General features: G+C 50.4%; 1 protein-coding gene across 1 annotated transcript in view; it reads right to left on the bottom strand.

Annotated features, from left to right (window-relative positions):
* The window catches only part of Sdk2 (sidekick cell adhesion molecule 2), a 274,922-nt gene that overhangs the window by 93,489 nt on the left and 159,140 nt on the right, over positions 1-22,293 (bottom strand). The window contains exons 4-5 of the mRNA XM_032912110.1: positions 15,296-15,443; positions 7,476-7,609 (exon numbers count right to left, since the gene is read on the bottom strand). Of these exons, the coding sequence (XP_032768001.1) occupies positions 7,476-7,609; positions 15,296-15,443 (282 nt within the window). The remainder of the gene's footprint in view (positions 1-7,475; positions 7,610-15,295; positions 15,444-22,293) is intronic.

The raw sequence follows: 22,293 nt of genomic DNA, 5'->3' as shown, positions 1-22,293 counted from the left end.
CTGGGCCTTAGGTTTGCTCTGTGCCAGGAGTTCCCGGGGTGACCTAGACAGGTGACTGTATTCCGCTCAGTCTGTTTTCTCAGGGACAAATCTGGAATGAAAATCATTACTTGGAGCTGGGGACATAGCTCACTGGGTTGAGTGTTTGCCTCACGTGCAGGAAGCTTTGGGTTCAATTCCCAATGTGGTAGCTGAGAGAGGCAGCAGAGGTAGGGTGTGATGGTGAGCATGGTGGTTCGAGCCTTTGATCCCAGCACCTGGGGGGTGGGGAGGGCAGAGGTGGGTGGATCTTTGTGAGTTCAAGGTCAGCCTGGTCTATAGTGTAAGTTCCAGGCTAGCCAGGGCTACATAATGAGGTCCTGTCTCAAAACAACAACTGGACAATGGTGGTGCATTGTAATCCCAGGGTACACAAGGCAGGGGCAGGAAGATCAGGAGCTTAAGGCTATCCTCAGCTATATATTGAGTTTAAGGTCAGCTGGAGCTAAAGGAGACCCTCTCAAAAAAAAATATCACCACCAGAGCCAGGCCAGTTGCTGCAAACCTGTTATCATTGCTACTTGGGAGGCCGAGGCAAGAAGATAGGGACTTCAAAGCCCACCTGTGTAGCTTAGCAAGACCCTAGCTCAGAAAAAAAAAGAACATAGCTCAGATATAGCTTGTTTACCCAGTATTTGTGGGTTCTGGGTTTGCTTCCTAGTACTGAAACAAAACAAAACAAAACAAAAAAATCAAAACAAAACAAATGGTACACCTATGGGGTAGTGTGAATTTAGGTTCCTGCTCAACACATCTTGCTTGGTGGATATCAGGAACAGGGGATCCCCTACAAGGAGAGATGGTAGGATGTGTCCTCCTGGGAAGGAGAGCTGGGAGTCTGGTTGGGGACTTAAAGATGCCTATGCTGAGGGCTGGAAGGAGGCTGGAGTGGAGCGGCTCAGTTGGTCTAGCATGAGTGTAGAATTCCCTGTGTATAGTAGGGGCTCAGTGAAGGATAGTCCTTCTCCTGGCAACAGCCTACCCGTGTTGGGGGAGCTGTCCCCACCACCTGGAAGCTGAGTGTCAGACCCTGGGTTACTGAAAAGTGGGAGTTGTAGGCCTCAGCCTTTGGGGGCTAAGGCAAAGCCTCAAGCTGAAGGAGATGGGAGTATGGCTTCATGAAGCCCTAGGCTTGAGAGGTATTGAGAGAAGAGAAAGAGAGGTAATCTATAACAGAACTATGTGTGCGGGGGTGTGGACACCACAGCAGTGGTCCTCAGAGATAAGGGGTGGTGATGGCAGGGCTCATGGTCTTGGCTTGTTCTCCCTCCCCAGACTGCCCCTTTCTGCCTGCAGGAGGAAGGAGTTGGTGGTTCGAGTGCTTTACCCAGCTGAGCCCACACGTGTCCTCAGCATCACTCACAGCACAATGCTAATACCAGGTCAGAGGTGCCTTATGGTAGGACGCCCAGTTCCTGTCCCTGCCATGGGGTGAAGCAGATTTGACTCAGGGATGTCGGGTTGGTTTTGGTGGCTGAGGAAATATAAGCCCAGCTGGGGTAAGATAACAAAGCCAATGGGGCAGAGTGAAGTGTCATGATGGTTGAGAAACTGGAAGCCTAGAGATGGGGCTCTTTTAGAGAGTGGTAGGAAGCCCCAGGGAGAACTGGGTTTCCAAGGGAGATGTGTTTGGATTTTGTCAGACTGAATGTTTGAGATGGTGATGGATGGATGTCTAGATGGGTGTCTAGATGGTGTCTAGGTGGGTGTCTAGGTGGGTGTCTAGTGTCTGGGTGTCTAGGTGGGTGTCTAGGTGGGTGTCTAGGTGGGTGTCTAGATGGGTGTCTAGATGTAGGTGTCTAGGTGGGTGTCTAGATGGGTGTCTAGATGGGTGTCTAGGTGGGTGTCTAGGTGAGTGTCTAGATGGGTGTCTAGGTGGGTGTCTAGGTGGGTGTCTAGTGGGTGTCTAGGTGGGTGTCTAGGTGGGTGTCTAGGTGGGTGTCTAGGTGGGTGTCTAGATGGGTGTCTAGATGGGTGTCTAGGTGGGTGTCTAGGTGGGTGTCTAGGGTGTCTAGATGGGTGTCTAGATGGGTGTCTAGATGGGTGTCTAGATGGGGTCTAGGGGGGTGTCTAGGTGGGTGTCTAGGTGGGTGTCTAGATGGGTGTCTAGATGGGTATCTAGATGGGTGTCTGGTGTCTAGATGGGGTGGGTGTCTAGGTGGGTGGTGTTGTCTAGATGGATGGTGTCTAGGTGGGTGTCTAGATGGATGTCTGGGTGGGTGTCTAGGTGGGTGATGGGTGTCTGGGTGGGTGTCTAGATGGATGTCTAGGTGGGTGTCTAGATGGGTGTCTGGGTGTCTAGAGGTGGGTGTCTAGGTGGGGTTGTCTAGATGGTGTCTAGGTGGTGTCTAGGATGGATGTCTAGATGGATGTCTAGGTGGGTGTCTAGATGGGTGAGGTGGGTGTCTAGATGGTGTCTAGATGATGGATGGGTGTCTAGATGGGTGTCTAGGTGGGTGTCTAGATGGTGTCTAGGTGGGTGTCTAGGTGTGTTTCTAGGTGGGTGTTTAGATGGGTTTCTTGATGGGTGTCTAGGTGGGTGTCTAGATGGGTGTCTAGGTGGGTGTCTAGAGTTTCTAGATGTATGTTAGCAACAGTGATGGACAGGTATCTGGATGGCTGGAGATGTCTGGAGGCGCCAAATTTGGAGCCTCCTGGTGCGGACTTGGCATCGAATCATGAAATTCAGGAGTGAAGGATGAAGGCCAAACCTTGGATGCTGGGCTTTCTCTCTTCCTGAACAGGAAGTGGTGGTAGTGGAGGACCCATGAAGGGTGCAGAATGAAGGCTGCAGGATTCTATAGCTCAGGAAATAGGGCCAGGCAGGGGTGAGGAGGTGGGGTGTCTAGGTGATGGTGCAGGGGGTGGGATGCAGGATGGGAATAGGCTAGGAGAAGCAGGTAAGCTGGGGTGGCTCTGACAGAGGGGATGGGTATCTGTGACCTTCTGTAACAGCAGCTCAGGAGGGAGTTTTCCTTCTGATATGTGAAACCACAGTGGTGTCTAGGTCTCAGGCTTTGTGGTTAATGAGCGTGGGTCCCAGGCCTGCTTTTGCCGGTGATTTGGGAAACCCACTGGGAAGTGCGTGACATTACTTCTTTGGCCAGTCACCTCAGTTTTTGTCACCTATGAAATGTGGATCACGGGAACCACCAAGATGGTTAAGCAGTGAAAGGCACTTGACGCCAGGCTCGAGGATCTGAATTTGATTTTCAGGACCCCCACGGTGGAAGGAGAGAACTGACTCCTTTAAATTGTCTCTTACTCCCAAATGTGTGCTCCCCTCTTGTCCCCAATAAACGTAGTAAAAAGTATGGATAATGACAGTCTAGCCATCTGCCAGGGAGGACAGCTGTAGCCATGGCACCAGTAACCGTCAGAACTCCTTAGGCACTGAGGGAGCAGGCAATCTGTCAGTGGAGGAGAACAAAGATGGTGCCCAAAGCCACCAGGTATGGTGTGACTCACCTTTGTAGGACACACCTGGATACCCTGAGGCTGGAGAGCTGTCATCCTGAAGGCTTCAGGTCTTTTCAGGGAAGAGCTAAAGGTCCTTTGCTGCCCACTGGCTCCTGGGGCCGAGTGAGTTGTACTGAGTCAGTCAATCTCCTGTGACCAGGTTGTGGTGAGGGACAGCCCGGGGACCAAAATGCAGGTGTGTGCTACATTCAATTCATGCTCGAGATAAAGGCTTAAGGACAACCCTCAAAAACCCCAAGCAAAGAAGCCAAGGCTTCTATGGGGACCCAGCTCTTGCTTACGGGGTTCCCGCCACCATTTGGGCAAGGGTGGGCAAGACCTGGCACATGGGAGGGGCTGCTGTGCTGAGGTGGATTAGGCCCTCACAGCCATGGCTTGGATGGAGAATCAACGAGGTGGCTCTTGAGCATGGGCCGTGATGCTTCCTGTAGTACTAGGATGCTGTGGTGACCAGGACCTCAACAGTTAGGCTGTGACCTCACGGGCAAGCCCAGACAGGGAGGGCATCATTCTGAGAACTGGTAACTAGAGACAAGGCACAGACAGAGCTTTCCATGTGTAAGCCATGTTGGATCTAGCATCCCCAAACTATCCGTCACATGGCCATCAAGGCCATCATGGCCTTTGTGTTCCCCTCCCAGCACTGCTTCAGACACGGTCATACAGTGGAAGCGGCCAGACCTATGGAACGAGTGACTCACTATGCCCCAGGAGCATCAAGGGGCCATTAGCTCTTTCCTGAAAGTTCCGATGGATGGACACCTGCTCATCCCCGACCCCGAGGATACCAGCTCTTCAGCCTTGGAATGGCCAGGCCTCGAAGACCAGGCCACCCACCACGGACCTTGAGCCGCGCATGCCCACCAAGCTCCTGAAATGTGCCTTGCATCTGTTTGATTTAATGAGATTTAATTTTAGCTAATTTACATTTAATTAAAACCGGATTCCCCAATCCAGTTATTAGAACACTTTTAAGTAGAAGTGGAACAACTTGGACGTAAGGCTATACCTTTACGGCTGTAAATCTGATGAAATCTAAATACGGATCACGTATTTCAGATGAAGATTTAGCATTCAAATTGAGATGCGCTTCAAGTGTAAGGCACGCAGAGATTTCACAGACTTAGCACGCAAAAAAAAAAAATCTGATGTAAAATATCCTGCTAATATATTCTATATTGATGGCATGCTAAAAGGATATTTTGGATACACTGGGTTAAATAGAACACATTAATAAAATGAATTCTGCTTATCCCTTTTTACTTTGCGAAAAATGAAGTGAGCCTCGATGTGGCGGTGTATGCCTGCAGTCCCAGCACTTGAAAGGTGGGGACAGGTGGGTAGGGAGTTCAAGGTCATTCTCAGCTCACAGGGAGTTCAAGGACTATGTGAAATTCTGTCTCGAAACAAAACAAAACAACCCCCCCAAAACCAACCCCAGAAGCCAAAGACATATCCAAATAAATAAAACACATAAATAATATAAATGAATACAAATGGGACCATTGGAAAAATTTAAGATCGTATGTGGGGCTCATATTAATAGTTTATTTTGTTCTATATTACGTTTCCATGCAGTAGCATGGGTCTGATGCGTGTGTGTGTGTGTGTGTGTGTGTGTGTGTGTGTGTGTGTGTGTCTGTCTGTCCATCCGTTAGATAGATGTAGACTTTCAGGACTGTGATACTGGGTGCAATTTTGGGATCACCAACGTGATTCTTCCCTTCTCCATTTCCAACGAGCAGGACTCCCCCAAGGGATGCTTCGAAGCTGCTGAGCTGGAGGGAGCGGGGAGTTTGATGGGGGAAAGAAGGGAGGGGAAGGAGGAGGAGGAGGGTGTGGCTTCCAGCCAGGTAACTGGGGAAGCTGAGCTGCTGGTGGGCGGAGTGGCAATTGCTCTCCCAAACTGCCTGGCAGGCAGGCTGGGGGACCATGTCAGTGCAGGCACAGGGTTTTGAAGTGCAGTCACTCGTGGGAGGAGATTAGCTAAAAATCAGCGAACTCAGGCGTTGATCGCAGCTGAGGATGTAGGAATGGAGGGTTTTGGAACGAAAGAGACTGGCAGCTGGGTGGGCCTGAGATGGAGGCAGAGGGAGACAGAGGGGGCTCGGAGGCTTCACTTGGGGTGGCTGGAAGGCTGGGGTGGCTTGAAGTAGAACAGAAGGTGCCCAAATGGGCTGCCTCGATCCTTAAGAGGAGGAGCTGCGTGCTGGAGGACCAACACAGAGGAGGGCTCCCTGACCGTGGATCGGGGGTAAACTGAGGCACTCAAGAAGGTCCCTGGATTTAACTTGGATAACTCACTCTGTGGGTTTGTCTGCCAGTGTGTGTGTGTGTGTGTGTGTGTGTGTGTGTGTGTGTGTCCTTCTTTCCCTCTCCATCTCTCTCTGGGACAGGATCTCATTCTATAGATAAGGACAGCCTGGTTTCCACAATGAGAGGTCCTCCTACCTCTGCCTTCTGAGTCTCCAGGGTCTCAGGCTGACCTCACACTTGCTGTGTAGCCAAGGATGACCTTGAACTCGTGATCCTCCCGCCCCTACCTCCTAAACACTGGGATTCCATGCTTTTGCCACTACATCCAGTTTTATGTGGGGCTGGGGATAGACACCAGGGTGTGTGTGTGGTGGTCACCTAACCACCACAAACCTAGTCTGACACTCATTCTTTTAAAAAAAAAAAAGGATATCTGGGTCCCAAGGGACTCTGAGTGACCTTATCACTGAGAAATCGATAGGAAAACAGCCCTGCTTGCCAACGAATTCCTGGTTCATGTATAAACAGCCCCATAAACAGCCCCGGCTCAGGTCAATGTCAGAGGTGTCATCCATGATTGACATTGGTCAGTATAAAGAGTGGATTCTCCTCCCCAGCTTCAGATTTCTTCCCAGAAAGATGGGAAGTTGGCTTGGAGGAAGGAATAAACTGGGTGTTCAGAAAGGAGTCCTGTTGGAGCTCAGAAGGCCCGGGGTGGGGTGTAGGAAACAGCAGAGGCTGGGAATGTTCTAGAAACTGGCAGACAGAAGCTAGGCTAAGACCGGGCAGAGGCACTCAACTTGCCACTGATGGATGCGTATGGGTGTGGCACAGTTGGTGAATGAGATTTGTATTTGGGAAAGGGAGTCACACAGATGTGGAGTACTCGAACATCTAGCTCCCCCAGCTTGCAAGGCGCTCAGCTGCTTCAGGAAACGAAGGTCTCATTCCTCAACTTGGATTTGGTCTCCCAGCTTAGGAAGCACCCTGGGCCATCTGTCCTGTCTTCTCTAGCCTGAAGTTAGGTTCTGAGGGGGTAAGGCCAGTCTGGTGGGCAGAACCAGACCAGGGGTGACAGCCCTGCTCTAGTCTCAACGGAAGGAGAGATGGCATAGGGTAATGTCGGGCTGAGCTCTTGTGCCTCTGTCTCCTAGGAAGCCATGTAGCTGAAGGTGGGCAGAGGTAGAAATTTGGGGAAGAGCCCGCTGACAGAAATGTCTGGCTGCAGGCGGAAACAGCACTTTTATGTGCCAGCTGGGCAGACGGTTAGTGTGCGTCTCTTAAAATTGAGCTTCCGATCTCCCTGGGCGCTGGCTCCATCTGCACCTGAGCCTGGGGTGGCTGGCGTCCACCCACACATGTGAGCACACACTCCCTCACGTGCCTCTACCTTCCTCTAGCCTCCAGTGGACATGTTAGTGCTTATAATAAGCCTAGCCGTTCCTGGAGCTGTGTCTGCCACGGAAGTTCCTTCTAGAACCCCACTTCCCCCTGCCGGTGACCTTCACTGGCTTCCCTTACCTTGCCCCTCTACTTGGGCTGTGGCTCCTCCTCCTCTGGAGACAGCCCCACCCCTCCATCCTGAGCTCTACCTCCCTTACCACTCCATCTTCCCAACAGCCCCCTGGAGCCCCATTCCTGAGATTTAATGACCCACTGGTTTCTGCTCAGTGATGGTCCCCAGTCCTGCGCTTACTTACTCTCCACAGCGAGCGTGATGGGCTGGCTGGTCTTGTTGTCTCCGTTCTTGTCGTTAACTGCCTGCACGTAGTAGCGGCCAGCATCGGGAGCCACTGTCGACAGGATGACCAGGGTGTTCTCCAGCGTGATGGCTCTGAGGAGAGACAAAAGATTTCTTTTGGACAGGAGCCCAGAGGTCTTGGAGGCAGGCTGTGTGACCGCAGGGTCTGAGGTAGGTGGTTTGATTATATTTGCTCCTGGAGCTGGGAAGAGGAGAGCAGCCTCCAAGAGGGCCTCCAGCTCTACCCCAGCCATTTACTCCTAAGACCCAGTGGCAGCATTTGCAGAGAATCTACCACGGTCGGGGTGCTGCCCGTCACGTCCCAACTGTCCACTCCCTGAGGCTGAGGCTTTTTCAGAGCACACCCCATGGTCAGGTCGGGGCCGTTATTTCTGACTCCCTTGGAATTCTTTTCCTGTCCATGTCATAGCCTTGGTGGCTCTGTGAGTTTGCCTCTCCCACAGAGTGAATGAGTGAGTGACAATGAATGAGGAGTGACAAGAATGATTTCAGGAATGAAGTCCAGGATCAGTGGGCATCCATGTGCTTGTGTGCACATGCGTGCGTATGCACCTGTCTGCATTGCATGTACCTGCGTGCGTGCATGTGTGCATAGGCCAGAGGTCAACCTCAGTGGTCATCCTTGTTTGTTGACACATGGTCCATCACTGTCCTCAAACTCACTGGTTCAGCTAGACTAGCTGGCCAGTGAACCCCAAAGATAACCTGTCTCTTTTTCCCCACTGTTGGGGTTACAAATACAACCAAACCTCTACACCCAGGTTCTGAGGATCAAGTTCAGGCCCTTGTGTTTGCAAGACCAGCACTTTATTATTTTTTTTCTTTTCTTTTTTTCGGAGCTGGGGACCAAACCCAGGGCCTTGTGCTTGCTAGGCAAGCGCTCTACCACTGAGCTAAATCCCCAACCCCGCACTTTATTATTTTTAAAATGATTTATTTATGTGAGTACATTGTCACTATCTTCAGACACACCAGAAGAAGGCATCGAATCCCATTGCAGATGGTCGTGAGCCACCATGTGGTCACTGGGACTTGAACTCAGGACCTCCGGAAGAGCAGTCAGTGCTCTTAACCGCTGAGCCACCTCTCCAGTCCTGGTAAGCACTTTATATATGAAGCCATCTCTTTAGCCCTGGGATTGGCTGCTTCCTAAACCAGTTTAAGCAGACTCAGGCCTTGGTGGGTCTGGCCTGAATCAGCAGACTTCTGAGGGCCATACCCCTCTGGTGTCCTCACCGGGGATCAGTTTCTCTTTCCCCTTGTGAACTGGGCTGGTCCAGAGGGTAAAATCGGATGGGCCGTTTGTTCAAGGCTGCTTCCCTTCCCCAACTCTCATCACAAAGATCAGCAGGCAGGAAAGCCCGGAGCTGGGGTGCCCCTTAAATGGGTGTGCAGTAGTTCTGGAGTGCTGCCCACACCAGCTCTGCCCAGCCTCTCTTACCCATTCTCCTGATGACAAACAAAACCATTAGTTTGCCAAGTCTGTCTCTGGATTGTAATACGATGTGCCCGAGACAGCTGTTAAACATCCTTAATGTTAGTTTAACAAGGACAAATCCAGTTGAATTCTCTTCAAATTTTCCCATTAGGTGAATGTTACAGAGTTTTAAACAGGCTCTCAGATAAACATCCTCGCTAATGTCTCTCTGGCCCAGCTCTCTCCTAAGCGGGCTGTGCCGTCCCCACCCCCTTGTTCCTGATTTTGGGGCTTTTCAGGCTAAGAGTCCTCACACTATCAGGGGGAGTTCTGGGTAGTAGGGTGGCAAGCTCTTTGGCCCCAATGCTTAGGGACACTAGTGATGCTCTATTTTCTCACAGAGAGTTCTTTTTTATCTTTAGCTAATGAGTCGGGAATAAGATAATAGCCAAGCTAGTACAGTGTGTGTGTGTGTGTGTGTGTGTGTGTGTGTGTGTGTGTGTGTGTGTGTGTGTGTGTGTGTGCTGGGACTTGAACTCAGGACCTCTGGAAGAGGAGTCAGTGTAAACATATGTATGTATGTTTATGTGGGTCCACGCACATGTGTTGTATGTGAAGGCCCAAAGACCACCTTGGGTGCTATTCCTTAGGTGCTGTCCACTTTGAGACTGGGTCTCTTACTGTTCTGGACCTCACCAAGTAGGCTAGGCTGGGAGCCCTAGGAATCTTCCTGTCTCTACCTCCCTAGTATTGGGATTACAAGGGGGAGCCCTCCCATGCTGTGCTAGGATGGTGTTCACATCTGTTTTCAGGCTCACAAGACAAGCACTTTACCAACCGATCCATCTCCTCAGCCCCATAGCCCTCACGTGGCATAGTCTGGTTTGGGATGAAGGGACTTTCAGGGTATTGGGGTCATGTAGATCCCCATGCTAAGATATAGTAAATGTCAGTGGGATTGGGATGGTGACTGTCTTCCCATCTGAGGGTCCCCTTGTCTCACCTAGGGCCCTTGTCCTTAGATGTGGATTGTGGAGCAGGGAGCTGTGAGTTGGGAGAAAGGTCTGGGCTGTGTAGGGTGGGGGGGGGCTCTGGTGTGCGGCTCTGGCCTCCGAGGATCAGGTGCCGTGCTGTCTGGGCCCTGTCTCTTTGTCCTTGGAAAGGTGGAAGACAAGATTTGCTAAGACTCATGGTTGTCTTTGTCACTTGGTCCTCGGGAGCAGAATAGCCCACGGCCAGTCCTCACCCTCATAGCCCTCTCCTGGCACAGTCTGGCCTCAGGACGGAAGGACTCTCGGGGCACTGGGCTCATGGAGATCCAGCTCCTGGAGTCACTGTACTGTGGAGACAGGTCACACAGAGTTTCCAGGGGACCCACTCTCTGGTCACCCGCCTGATCTGCACCAGAGAAAGAGCCCACCCCAACTCTTCCAGCCTCGACTGGGGAGACCCCTGATTCCCGTTCTCAGTTTCAGTCATCCTTTGTGTGTGTTATGACTGAACATCTTCTCTGTATGCCCCTCCCCACACCCAGCCCTGGGGGTTTGGATAGCTCATTTTGTGTGCAGAGTAACAGAGAAGGGGATTATTCATGAGCAAAGAGAGAGATTTTAGGAATGGGTTGAAGATTCCAAAACAGAGTTTATGCCTAGAACAGAATTTGTGCCCTGCTTCTGTCCTTATAGGGAGTTTTCTAGATGTGCATAGTGTTTGACACATGGCGGGAGTGGTGGTTTTGCTAAGCTAATGACATGCAGATGACGGAATAGCACACAGAAGACAGTGACTGATCACATGTGACTCTCGATCGGCAGGTGCTCTCTGTGGACCCTTTAGGATTTCTGGACGGCCAATTGCCGCAACTGTGGAAGAGCATCATTCACAAAGTGCAGTAGAGGCCAGGACTTCTGCTCAGTGGGCATCCTTCGAGGCCCTGGATGCACGCCCCCTACAGAGCAAGTCCGACCATGGCCATCCCCATGGAAGGCTGAGTGCTATGACCTCGATGTTGCTTTGAATGTCTTCCCCAGTGTTAATGAGTTGAAAGAAGTCTGGTTCCCGTTATGAGGCAGAAAGAGGTGAGGGACTTCCTGACCTTAGCATTTAAAGGTGAGACTGTAGGGGCTGATTAGGGTTGGGTGAGGTCATTAAGGTAGATCCCCATGATTCACACACACACACACACACACACACATGCACACACACATGTATGTGCATGCACATGCTCACTTCTATGTTATAGTTCTAGTCATATGATGCCCTGTACCACCTCATGACTCTGACCATGACCAGAAAGGTCATGTACATCTAACGGCCCTTGAACTTGGACTCCCCCCCAGAGCCAGGAGCCAAAGCACAGCTCCCTTCCATGCTTTTTAACTTAGTCGGACTGTGGGTTGGTGCAGTTAGTAATGGAAAGTGGACTAAGACCCTAAGACCTGTCTGAAGGGGACCCTTAAGCCGCTTCTCCTGGAGGAGGCTGTGGTTGCTGGGGAGCAGATACAGTTCTGCATCTTCCTCATCTGCATCTTCCTCATCTGCATCTTCCTCATCTGCATCTTCCTCATCTGCATCTTCCTCATTTGCATCTTCCTCATCTGCATCTTCCTCATCTGCATCTTCCTCATCTGCATCTTCCTCATCTGTGGTGGGGTGGGCTGTGTGGTCACCTCTAATCTCGGATCACGGGAGCTCCCGTATCATCCTTGAGCATTTCCCTCTGTTGGAGCAGGGTGACTTTGGGGACCAGTTTTGGTGATGGCAGAACTCTGGTGACCCAGGTTTCAATGACTGTGTATAGAAGCAATCTTCCAGTCCACTGCTCTAGGTCAAAACTTGGATGGGTAAAAACCGTTCCTTCTGTGGTTTCAACTCACTGGAATATGGTCGACTGGTGACTGTGGCCGACATTGCCTGTGGCTGGCCTTGCTGTACCAGCACGCTAGCCTAGAAGCCAGGGAGTCTGAGAGACACAAGATATGGGAAGCCATAGGGCAGGGGGTTCAAGTTCTGGACATGGAATGGAACAAGAGGCAGAGGTTTTTTTAACTTGTCACCTTGACTCTGTCAGGAGGGAAGAAAGTCCTCAGGCTTTCCAGCCCTGTGCATGTTGACTGTCCCTTTTAGGTAACAGTGGAAGGGTGCGATGCCTTATTTCCAGTACGCCCATGGCATCCATCCTGCTGCACCATATACGTACTCACACTGGGAGAAGCCGGGAGGAGGAACTCAGAGTAGGGCACCAGTAGAAAAATCTCACCAGTAGCCCTCTTAGGAGAGGCTGAGTCCTCTACTCTCCCCCTTCACCATGATTGGCAGGCTCTAGCTCCATCTCCAGTTTGCTTCTCTTTCAGTCAGCACCCCTCCCCATCCCCCCTCCTCAGCTCCGAGAGTACCGGATTCATAATTTAATTAAGGAGAGAGTAAGCCTTCCTAGAGTGTGCCCAGAGCTCCCAGTGTGTGACTCTGTTAGGAACCGTGTCCCCTTTCAACAGCAGGCTTGGGGCCAATCTGCAACCTGCCTGGTAGTGAGAGGCACTCTGTAGATAGTGGAGCCTTTCATGCTGTGCACTGCCTGCCGGTTAATAGCACTTATCAGATATTGAGCACTGGCACACAGACACAGGGGACTTGCTTCCAGGGAGCCTTCCTGCTCACCTATGAATATTAATTCACCGTAATTACCAAAATGAAACCACTCCGGTGCTCCACCACAAATTTGGTAGACGTGTTTACGAAAATGGGCGGGAGCGGTCACGGAGAGAGAGTGTACAGGCACACACACATGCACTTGTGCAGCCAAGGTCGTTCTATCCCGTTGGCACCAGGGGCAGGTAGAGTGGAGGACGGGAAGGAGAGAAAGATGCAGAATGCTCTTAGGAAAGTGACCACAGGAAAGAGCCTGAAGTTAAGGATTGATCTACCTCTGCAAATGTATTAGGTGAGTGCCGCCCTGCCCTCTATCACAGTCGGGGCAGACAGTACTAATCAAACCATGATGTTCTTTCCCATAAGTGTGGATGGAGCCTCAGACTTGTTTCCAGCGCTGAGTTCCAGGCAGCCACTGCCAATAGATTAGCCTGCAGGATGCCTTCCTGGATACCCCTGGGGTCCAAGACCTGCACTCAGAAATGGAATTGGGATTCACTGACACATCCCAATACCTGTGTGCTAGAGCACCATCCCTTCCACAATGTGATGTCAACATCTGCATGATAGGCAATCCATTTAGCTGGCTTTATTGGGTTTTAGACCCAAGGGCGGGGTGCACTTTGACTCACTGGGTAGCTGTCCACCGTTCACCTATAACACACTCCATCCTCCATCTTGCTGGGTACCCACACTGCCTGCTGGCTGACGGCCTAGTGGTGTGGACACAGAGAGCTTTCTGTCTGAGTTCTGCATGTCGTGGTTCCTGTCAATGGGATGTGAGTAGGGGTTTGAGGTGTGTCTTTCCTCTCTCTCTCTTCTGAAACATCCGGAGAATATGCTGGCGCTGTCCGGCTAAAGGACGAGGCCTGTGCGCTACGACTGAATGACCTGCCACCGAGCAAAAGGCCATCCCAGGACGGTCAATAAAAGACAACCATGAGCCCAACCACGAGACGCACCTTGCCCCGTACACCAACTTAAGCCACCATCTTCACGCTCCTAAGCAAACACAGCTGATATCCCTTACTGAGCTAGTGAGGTGTTTTGTTACACAGCTACATTGTGTCTGTAGGTGTCTGATACACATTGAGGATGGTTTTCTTTTCTTTTCTTTTTTTTCTTTCTTCTGCTTTGTTTTTTTTCAACACAGCTTCTCACTCTACAGCCCTGGCTGTCCCAGAACTCATTCTGTAGACCAGGCTGGCCTCGAATTCAGAGATCTGCCTGCCTCAACCTCCCAAGTGCTGGGATTAAAGGCTTGTGCCACGAAGCCCAACTCTGAGAAAGGTTTTCCAATTCCGGCTGCACAGCGGAATCAAACAGGGAGTTCTAAAAGATTCTGACAGCCAAAGAGCATCCCATTTAAATTGAATCAGAGTGCCTTAGGCAAGAACCTAAGGATTGGTTCATTTCGAAGCTCCCACGGGGGCCAGATTGAGAGTGGCTGTGTCAGGATCAGCTCTATGAAACACGTCGCTGACTTGTGTCTGTGTGCTTGCCTGCACATATGTCTCACAGAAGGCACGGATTATCTCAGCTCGGCAGCTAGGAGGGATCTGGAAAAGTAGTTAAACCTCAGGTTTATAGTTGCTGTGGGATAAAGTCAGCTGCCTCGCAAGGCTGTTGTGAGAGTTGAGCACTGAGCAACGAAGTTGGGAATGCATAGTCTTGTGATAGGAAAGAGATCAAGACAGAGAGCCTCTTTCCTTGTGTGTGTGTGCATGCGTGCGTGCATGTGCGTGCATGTGCGTGCATGTGCGTGCATGTGTGTGTGTGCGTGCGTATGTGTGTGCGTGCGTGTGTGTGTGTGTGTGTGCGCGTGTGCGTGTGTGTGTGTGTGCACATGCTTAGCACAGTCCTGAGAACTTAACTCCATCCTACAGCCTCTGAAGTTGCTTCGACTGTGGAACTTGACGTTCCCAAAGGAAAACCTTTCCCAGCTCCCTCTGCTCCCTACAGACTAGGGTGGAGGGACCCGGGAGCTCTGTGCAGTCTGCACAGGTCACATGTTGTAGCCAGGTGGGGCAGGTTGGAAGAAGGTAGCCTTTGTCCAGTGAAGGGAGGGTAGGAGTTGAGAGGAGATCCTGGGCTAGCTCTTGACAGTGGGCAGCTCAGGAGGAAAGCATGGTAGCTGCTGGGGCCTGCCTTGGGGGTGGGGGGGGTAAAAGGTATTGGCTTCACTGCTAAGCCCACAGTTGAGACCAGGGGAAGACAGAAGGGTCTTTGTGCGTGCTGAAAGGGTTATGTGTGTCTACTCCAGCCTTCCCCGGCCACAGCAACACCTTGCAGTCCAAACACACAGAGCAAGCCCCGTCATACCCGCCAAACGTAAACACCTGCACACACCCACCCCAGTCACGGCCTGAGTCCTGGGCCTGTTACTATGGCAACGGTGCCTTTGCAGGGGCATGTTTGGGTGTCTCAAATCCTCTGGGAGCAGACATATTCTCAGGTTCAGTGTGGAGGCAACACCCTGGTTCTTGCACGCATGTTCCAAGAAAACCCCCTCATAAACCAAACTTCTCTCACCACCCAGGGGAGTGCCCAGCTTGGCTGTGTTACAGAATGGCTGAGAAGTTTCTATAGGGAGGGCCCTCCTTAGCCTTTGGAGACTCCATCTGGCCCCGGATCTCCGCCCCCTACCCCGACCAGCTTCCCCCCTAGTCTAGTCAGAGTAGGGCCTTCCTTACATCCGGCTGCTGGGTGGGATCTTGCGTCCGTCACGGAACCATGTCACCTGTGGCCGGGGGAAGCTGGAAATGCGTGGCGCTTTGATGACAGCGGCTTCTCCGTGGGACACACTCTGGTGTTTCTCGCCTTCCTCGAAACTCCCCATGTCTGTAGGGAGGGGAGATGCAGAGGTCAGAAGGTCAATCCAGTCTCAGGGACTGGCCAGCAGAGAAAGGGGATGATCATGAAGAAAGGCCACCTCCCTCGGAGTGTCCCACGTCCCATCAGGTATAGCCAATCCATGCTCTCCCCGGGGTTGCATGCATTCCTGGACAGCTATGAATCTAGTCTGACATCATAGATGATACAGTCTCTCTCAGGGGATGATATTGAACACTTCTGCCAGCAGTCTGTGTGAGGCGTCCTGCTTTGACATTTAGGTTTTGTGTAATTTGGACCCATGTATCCTTGACTCAATTGATTTAGCCAACAGCCACGAAAGGCTTATTATTATTTCACACATTTTACCAACGGGAAAAAAAACCTGCTCGGACTGGCTCAGCTAAGTTAATTAACCTGTCTGAGGTCATACTGCTAGCAAGGAACAGAGGCAGGATTTGAACTCAGACCCTGAGCTCTTGAATTAGGCTGCCCTTTCCCCTTCCCTACCCAGCAGGACTAATTCAGTACAGCAGGGGATTAGGCTGTGAAGTCTTGGGACTGGACCTCTGTGACCTTAGGCAGAGGGAAGGGTGCACGTCAACATGTGAGCCTCCGAACGTAAACATCCCACTGATCTTTTTAAAAGTGTGCTTGGCCCTCGGCAGGTAATTGGAGACATTGCTCCTGGCCCCGCTCTTCTATGATCCAGGAGGAAAACCGAGAATTCAGAAATCACAGGGGTGGGTCTCCTGGTCCCCTGCTTGCCTGCCTGCCTGCCCATTGGGCTGGGGTGAAGAGACTGGCTCCCAGGACAGCATCTTTGAGTGGGCTTTGGGAAGGAATAACTGGGCTTCCTTCACCTTGATGATGGGTGTATGCCATTGAGACTCCAAGTGTGATGCCTGAGGCCACAGCACAGGTACCCTGGGTGCCTTGAGGGAAGCCTTGAGCCTGCCCAATCGGTGACGAGCATCCGTGCTCACCTGTGACAATGCTTGGCTGTGTGTCTCCAGTACCAGGGTTAAAAAATGCTGTTGGGGTTGGGGATTTAGCTCAGTGGTAGAGCGCTTGCCTAGCAAGCTCAAGACCCTGGGTTTGGTCCCCAGCTCCAAAAAAAAAATGCTGTTGGCATCCCTACCCCCAAAGCTTACCATTTTGTTGGTATGGTGCATGGACGGGGATACCCCAGTTAGTCCCCCACGCCAGTCCCCCCCTCTAATCTATTACTGTGATGTGCTTAGACCTAGGCTCGCCAGACTAGCACACCTATATGTACTGAGAGTTCAGACTATGGCTTCTAGGGCCTTAGTTTCTCCTTTACCCAGGGTCCCCTCCCTAACCATGAAGACACATGTCCTACAGAGGCAGAAACTGTCAACTCCTAACACCATGGCCTCTTCTTCCTATCCTCCATCAACCTGGTCCTCCCAGTAGCTCGGGGTTCCCCCATTAGGACCTCCTGTTTTTCCAGAGGTGAGAGCTGGAGGGAATTGGATTCTGGCACCAGTTTGTTTGTTTTTGTTTTTTGGTGGTGTCTCAGGCTCCAGTCAAATTTGAGGATTGCTGTGTTGACTGAAGGCAGCCCTGGGCTCTTCTACCCCGTCACAGACAGAGTCACCGGGGACTTGGCGAGCCACCAGGATACTCCCTACCTCCCACTCTCCCAGGTCATGGGAGACCCCTTGGGACACGCGTGCGTCTCTGAGACCTGATTCTGCTGCTGCAGCACACCTAGATGTAAGTCTGTTGACATTCACGCTCATTTTCTCCAGCCTGGACCTGACCTTCTTAGACTCCCTGATCCATTGGCGGCTCATCTAACCGTGACTATGGCTTCTCTGCAAACAGCTTCCATGTTTCCAGCTCCAACACGTCCCTGGGCTCCAAGGCACCATTCCCAACAGTCTGCTGGGAGCGAGTTGGTGTGGGTGTGGATTGGGTGTGGGGTGAATGGTGGGGGTGGTGGGGTAGGGAGACCTCAATACCTGCTCTACTTTTTGTGCCATTTAGTGCCCTGTATTGCCCTTTGCCCCAATTGCTTGAGCTCAAATCGTTGGAGTTCTTGTCGTTTCCTTCCCTATGTCCCACAAATTGTCCTCAGCTCCTTCCTTTGGGTGCTATTTCATGGACCAAGCCCTCCGCCATCCCTCACATTAGCCCATTCCTTGAGCCACTGACTCCCAGTCTATATCACCCAACTCCCACCCCATACACGAACACGTGTGTGTGTGTGTGTGTGTGTGTGTGTGTGTGTGTGAGATTCACTTAGAGCCTATGCAGTCTACTTATTACCCAGGAAACTCTAGGCCCTCTTTGCCTGTATTCAAGGTCCTTTATAACCAGACCGCAAGCTGTTGGGTTTTGTTTTTGTTAAGTACCTACCTAGAAGCCACCGGGTGAGCCATAGCTCACCGTAGTACTCTGGCTCTCCAGCATCCTGCATAATGGAACCAACTTAATGTTTTAAAAACCAAGAGCTGCTGACAGTCTTTTCTTAACTTTAGCAGGCACTGTATAGATTTGGAGACTTCAAGGGTCAAGTTCAAATCCTAGCCCCATGGGCCCCAGAGTCTTATTGACCTTGTGGAACTGTGATTTTCCCTCTTCTGCAAAAGCAAAACATAAGGGTGCCTTCCTCACGAGCTGTACTCAGGAAGTGAGATGATGTGTATTTGCCAGATTGCGTCTTCCCAAAGGTGCCTGAATCAATATTTATCCCCCTTCCCACATGCTCTTATTATAGTGTGACTCATACTTCTCCTACGTATCCCTTGAGTCTTGAGTGCTTAAGACTACTCTATCAATAGAACATGCTGGAAACAACTCTTAAAGGTGAAGAAGCTACTCAAGGGAGACACCATCTACATGGTTCTACCTGACAGATACCCACCCATAGATCCCAGCCACCATGTCATGAGGAGACTCAACTGAGTGTGCATCGGAACACCTTGCTGGAGGAGCCTTGAGGCGCCCAGGTGCTTACCACCAACACTGGATTCCTGAATGAAACCTGTGAATTCACCGACAGCATTTGTGTCGACCATGGAGATCTCGGTTACCACCATGCAGGACTGGCTGTGTTTCGTCCCCAATGTGCCCTGTTCAGACTCCAGACTCACAGACCACGTGAGCATTAAAACATTGCTCTGCACTGTGGTATCTTGGGGTCATTTGTTATGCAGTCATAGAGACGGGAAGAATGTATAAAATTGCCAAATAAGTATATCTAATATTTTCAGCATTAAAATGCTGGGATCCTGTATATTTTTCATGATTTAGTGTAAACATTACCTCCTCAACAAAGATTATCCCAAACCAGCCAAACAGAGTGAAAACCTAGCATTTGCCCTGTGCTGGGTTTCTTTCCGGACAGACAGTGCATACGTCATCTCATTTGAGCCTCCGATAATGTGACAGGCTAGATTTTAATAAATACGAGTTTTTAGTTGTTTATTAATTTCTATTACTTGGCTCTATCTATAAAAATATCACATCAATAAATCATGCTGATTTCAGTTCTTATAATAATTTTTCTCCATTTAAAAAAAAACTTTCCACAGAACTCAGAAGATAGATTTAAACAATTTAAAGCAATTTCATGATAATGGTGTTTCCTTCTCTCCACTCTCTCTTGTTTTATTGGCTCCATTTGGTTTTCAGGGAAATGAAGGTTCATGGAGATGAAGCGGCTGATTCAACATTAGGCACTTAGGGTCTAGCATAGTGCCACCTCCCTCTGCACATCCCCCGCCTTGACCTCAATCCACGTTCTCCGCAGAAACCTGTGCTCTTTCCTACCTCCTCCAAGGTGATCAGCATGGACAGGCACCGGGAGATTGCCGTATTCAGAAGCAATAGGTCCTTGCCCTGCCTAGAACCACCAGCTCCTAATGGAGCCCTATTGTGTGTCAGACGGACCCTGTGGAGGTCCCCATGAAAGCGAGAGCTCATACTGCCCTTACAGGGGACAGGGACGCAGCTCCCAGCATCCAGATGTTGACACACAACAATCTGTACCTCCAGTTCCAGAGGATCTGGTGCCCTCTCCTAGTCTCTTTGAGTTTGTGCATTCACATGGTATCATAGACTCACATGGGGGCACACATGCACACACACACACACACACACACACACACGTTCATACAATTACAAAAAAACACACTTTAAAGTAAAGATAGACCTGTCTATTGAGCTTGCAATCTGGCTCAGCAGACAAGCCTACAAGTACGTGTTTAGTGGCATCTGTGACAACTGCTGGGAAGGACAGGACAGAGCAAAATCTTCCTTATGCTGGTGTGTGTGTGAGGCATCTTTCAAGCTGAGACAAATAAGTGCTAGTGTAGTTAGGTGTGTGTGTGTGCATGTGTGTATGTGTGTGCACATGTGTGCTCATGTGTGTATGTGTGCATGTGTGTGAGCATGCATGTGCACGTGTGTGCACATGTGTATGTGTGTACATTGTGTATATGTGTATGCACGTGTGCTCACGTGTGTGTGTGTGTGTGTGTGTGTGTGTGTGTTGTAAGGAAAAACGTGACAGGGTAGGGCAGAAGGAGAGGGTATAGGTGGCAAGCAAAAGGTCAGTAGGGCAAGGTTCCTGAATAAATGAGAGATGGAGAGGGCTGCGTGGGTGAATGGATGGATGGAGGACTGTGTTGATGTGGGGTGGGTAGATGAAAAGGGAGAAAGGGATGGAGGGATGGATTATTGAATCATATATATGTTTATGTTTCCATGTACATATGCTATTTGTATGTATGACTGCATGGATTGTATGCGGCTGTGTATGGCTGTTTTATGTATAGGTGGATGGTTGTGTATGTGGAGAAATGTATATATATAGAATACACAAACATGTGTGTGTGCATGCATGCATGCATGCATGCGTGTGAACATGTGTATGATGGCCAGATGGTTGGATATATGCATATATATATGTAAAGTATATACATCTATGTATGTGCATGTATGTCTATTACATATATGTGTCTCTTTCTACACAAACATGCATGTGTATGTGTGTGTGACTGTTTATTACATGTGTATCTCTCTGTCTCTTTCTACACAAATATGCATGTGTATGTGTGTGTGTGTGAGTGTCTATACATGTGTGTGTCTCTGTCTCTTTCTACACAAACATGCATGTGTGTGTGTATATGTGTGTGACGGGCTGGATAGTTAAATATGTTTTCACATGTGTGTTGATGGTTGTGGGTGGGCACGCATCTATGTTTACAGTAGGGTGGATGGAGGAAGGAGAGGCTTGGGTAGCCTTGGTCTCTATCAGAACAGACCCCATCTTCTACCCCCCTCTACTTCACAGAGTTTCTACCTCACTGTGACTCCCAGGCCCCAGGCATCTGTCACAGGAGCTCTAGGATCTGCTCAGAGAGCCCTGGCCCAAGCGGGCAGCACCCACTGTATACATCAGCCTTTTTCAGCGCCGGACACACAGCTGGGATGTGCTGAACTGACCAAGGAGTGGCTACTAAGGAGGCCAGCCTGCCAGTGCAGGAGCTGGGCTGAGGAAGGGAGGACAGGCTGGGTCCAGGTCCCCTGAGGACTTTCCTCACTCTCTTTGCTAACTCTCTAAATGCTGCTAATTCATCTACCCGCCCACCATGTTATGCCCTGCAGGGCCTATCCCATCTTCCAGATAATCTCCCCCAGAGCAGAGGACTGTGGCCTGAGGCACAGCGGGCTGTGGCCTGGAGCTCACTCTTGATGTCTTTGTTAGAGCTTAAAAGGGCCCGTTGGGTAAGAATTCTGCTGCGGAGTACATCATCTCTGCACTTACTTACCTTTAAATGGTGAGATGGATCATGCATACGAAAATGAATATAATTATATGTATAATTTGAAGAAAACAGTCAACACCCCTGTCTGTACCACAGCATCCAGCACAAAAGTCATGGCCCTGTGGGCACTCGGTTTCCCTCCCCTCACTCTCTCCCCATCCTGTTCTGCTCTCTTCAGGGCTAACCTCTCTTTGGAATGCTGGGCCATCTACTTATATGTCCTCACAAATAGTGTTACTCAGCGTTTCATGGCTAATTCAACCTAATTTTCAACAATCATTCCTGTGTTATTACTCTGTGGTTTCTTGTGACTTTTTGGGAGGAGAAGAATGTGTTTTTGTCCCCTGCCCCACTCTGTAACCCTGGCTTTGAGGTCAATCAACTTTACAGCCGCCTGGTACTCCCTGGGTCACATGGTGCTGATGCTGTGCACAGTCCCTCATGGCCCTCTCAGGACACAGACTCTGGGGAGACCTCATTCCCTCATTCCAAAGATGCAACTGCTGGTTGGAAGGCTGTGCCACCCACCACTCTCCAAAATCTCACCAATTTACCAGTTATAGAGGTGTATCCCCCTCACACTTGGGCTGGTTGGACTCTGGGTTTTGAGAGTTGGGTGCACATGGCCAAGTATCTCCTTGTGGTTTTCTGCATTTATTATGAAAACAACACCCCTCTCTCTACCAGACCCTATCTCAGCTCTGCCACAACCATCAGTGACTTTCAGTTCATTTTGAGCACAGCTTACCGTGCCATACTCTATCCCAAGGTCCCTCCCCCCATCCTTTCGTCTGGTGCTCTCTGTTGCCCTCAGTCTCCTCCAGTCACCCTGGCCTCAGACCCTCTAGGATACCACGGGGCCTTTACCCTGACTGTTCTCTGGCTTGGGGTGTTCTTCCCTTCTGTGTGGCCTACCCACCTTCCTAGTTCTATATCCTTACTGGCCATTCTCTGTTATCGCCCCTTCCCAATTCCTCTCACATGGCTCCATTTTTCTCCTAATACATTGCATTCATTCATGGGCCATATATAATTATAGTATGATATGTTACGATACA

Source organism: Rattus rattus, chromosome 9 (genome assembly GCF_011064425.1).
Source record: "Rattus rattus isolate New Zealand chromosome 9, Rrattus_CSIRO_v1, whole genome shotgun sequence".
Taxonomy (NCBI): Eukaryota; Metazoa; Chordata; class Mammalia; order Rodentia; family Muridae; genus Rattus; species Rattus rattus.
The sequence above is the reverse complement of the archived record's forward strand: the minus strand, read 5'-3'. Positions and strand labels throughout refer to the sequence as shown.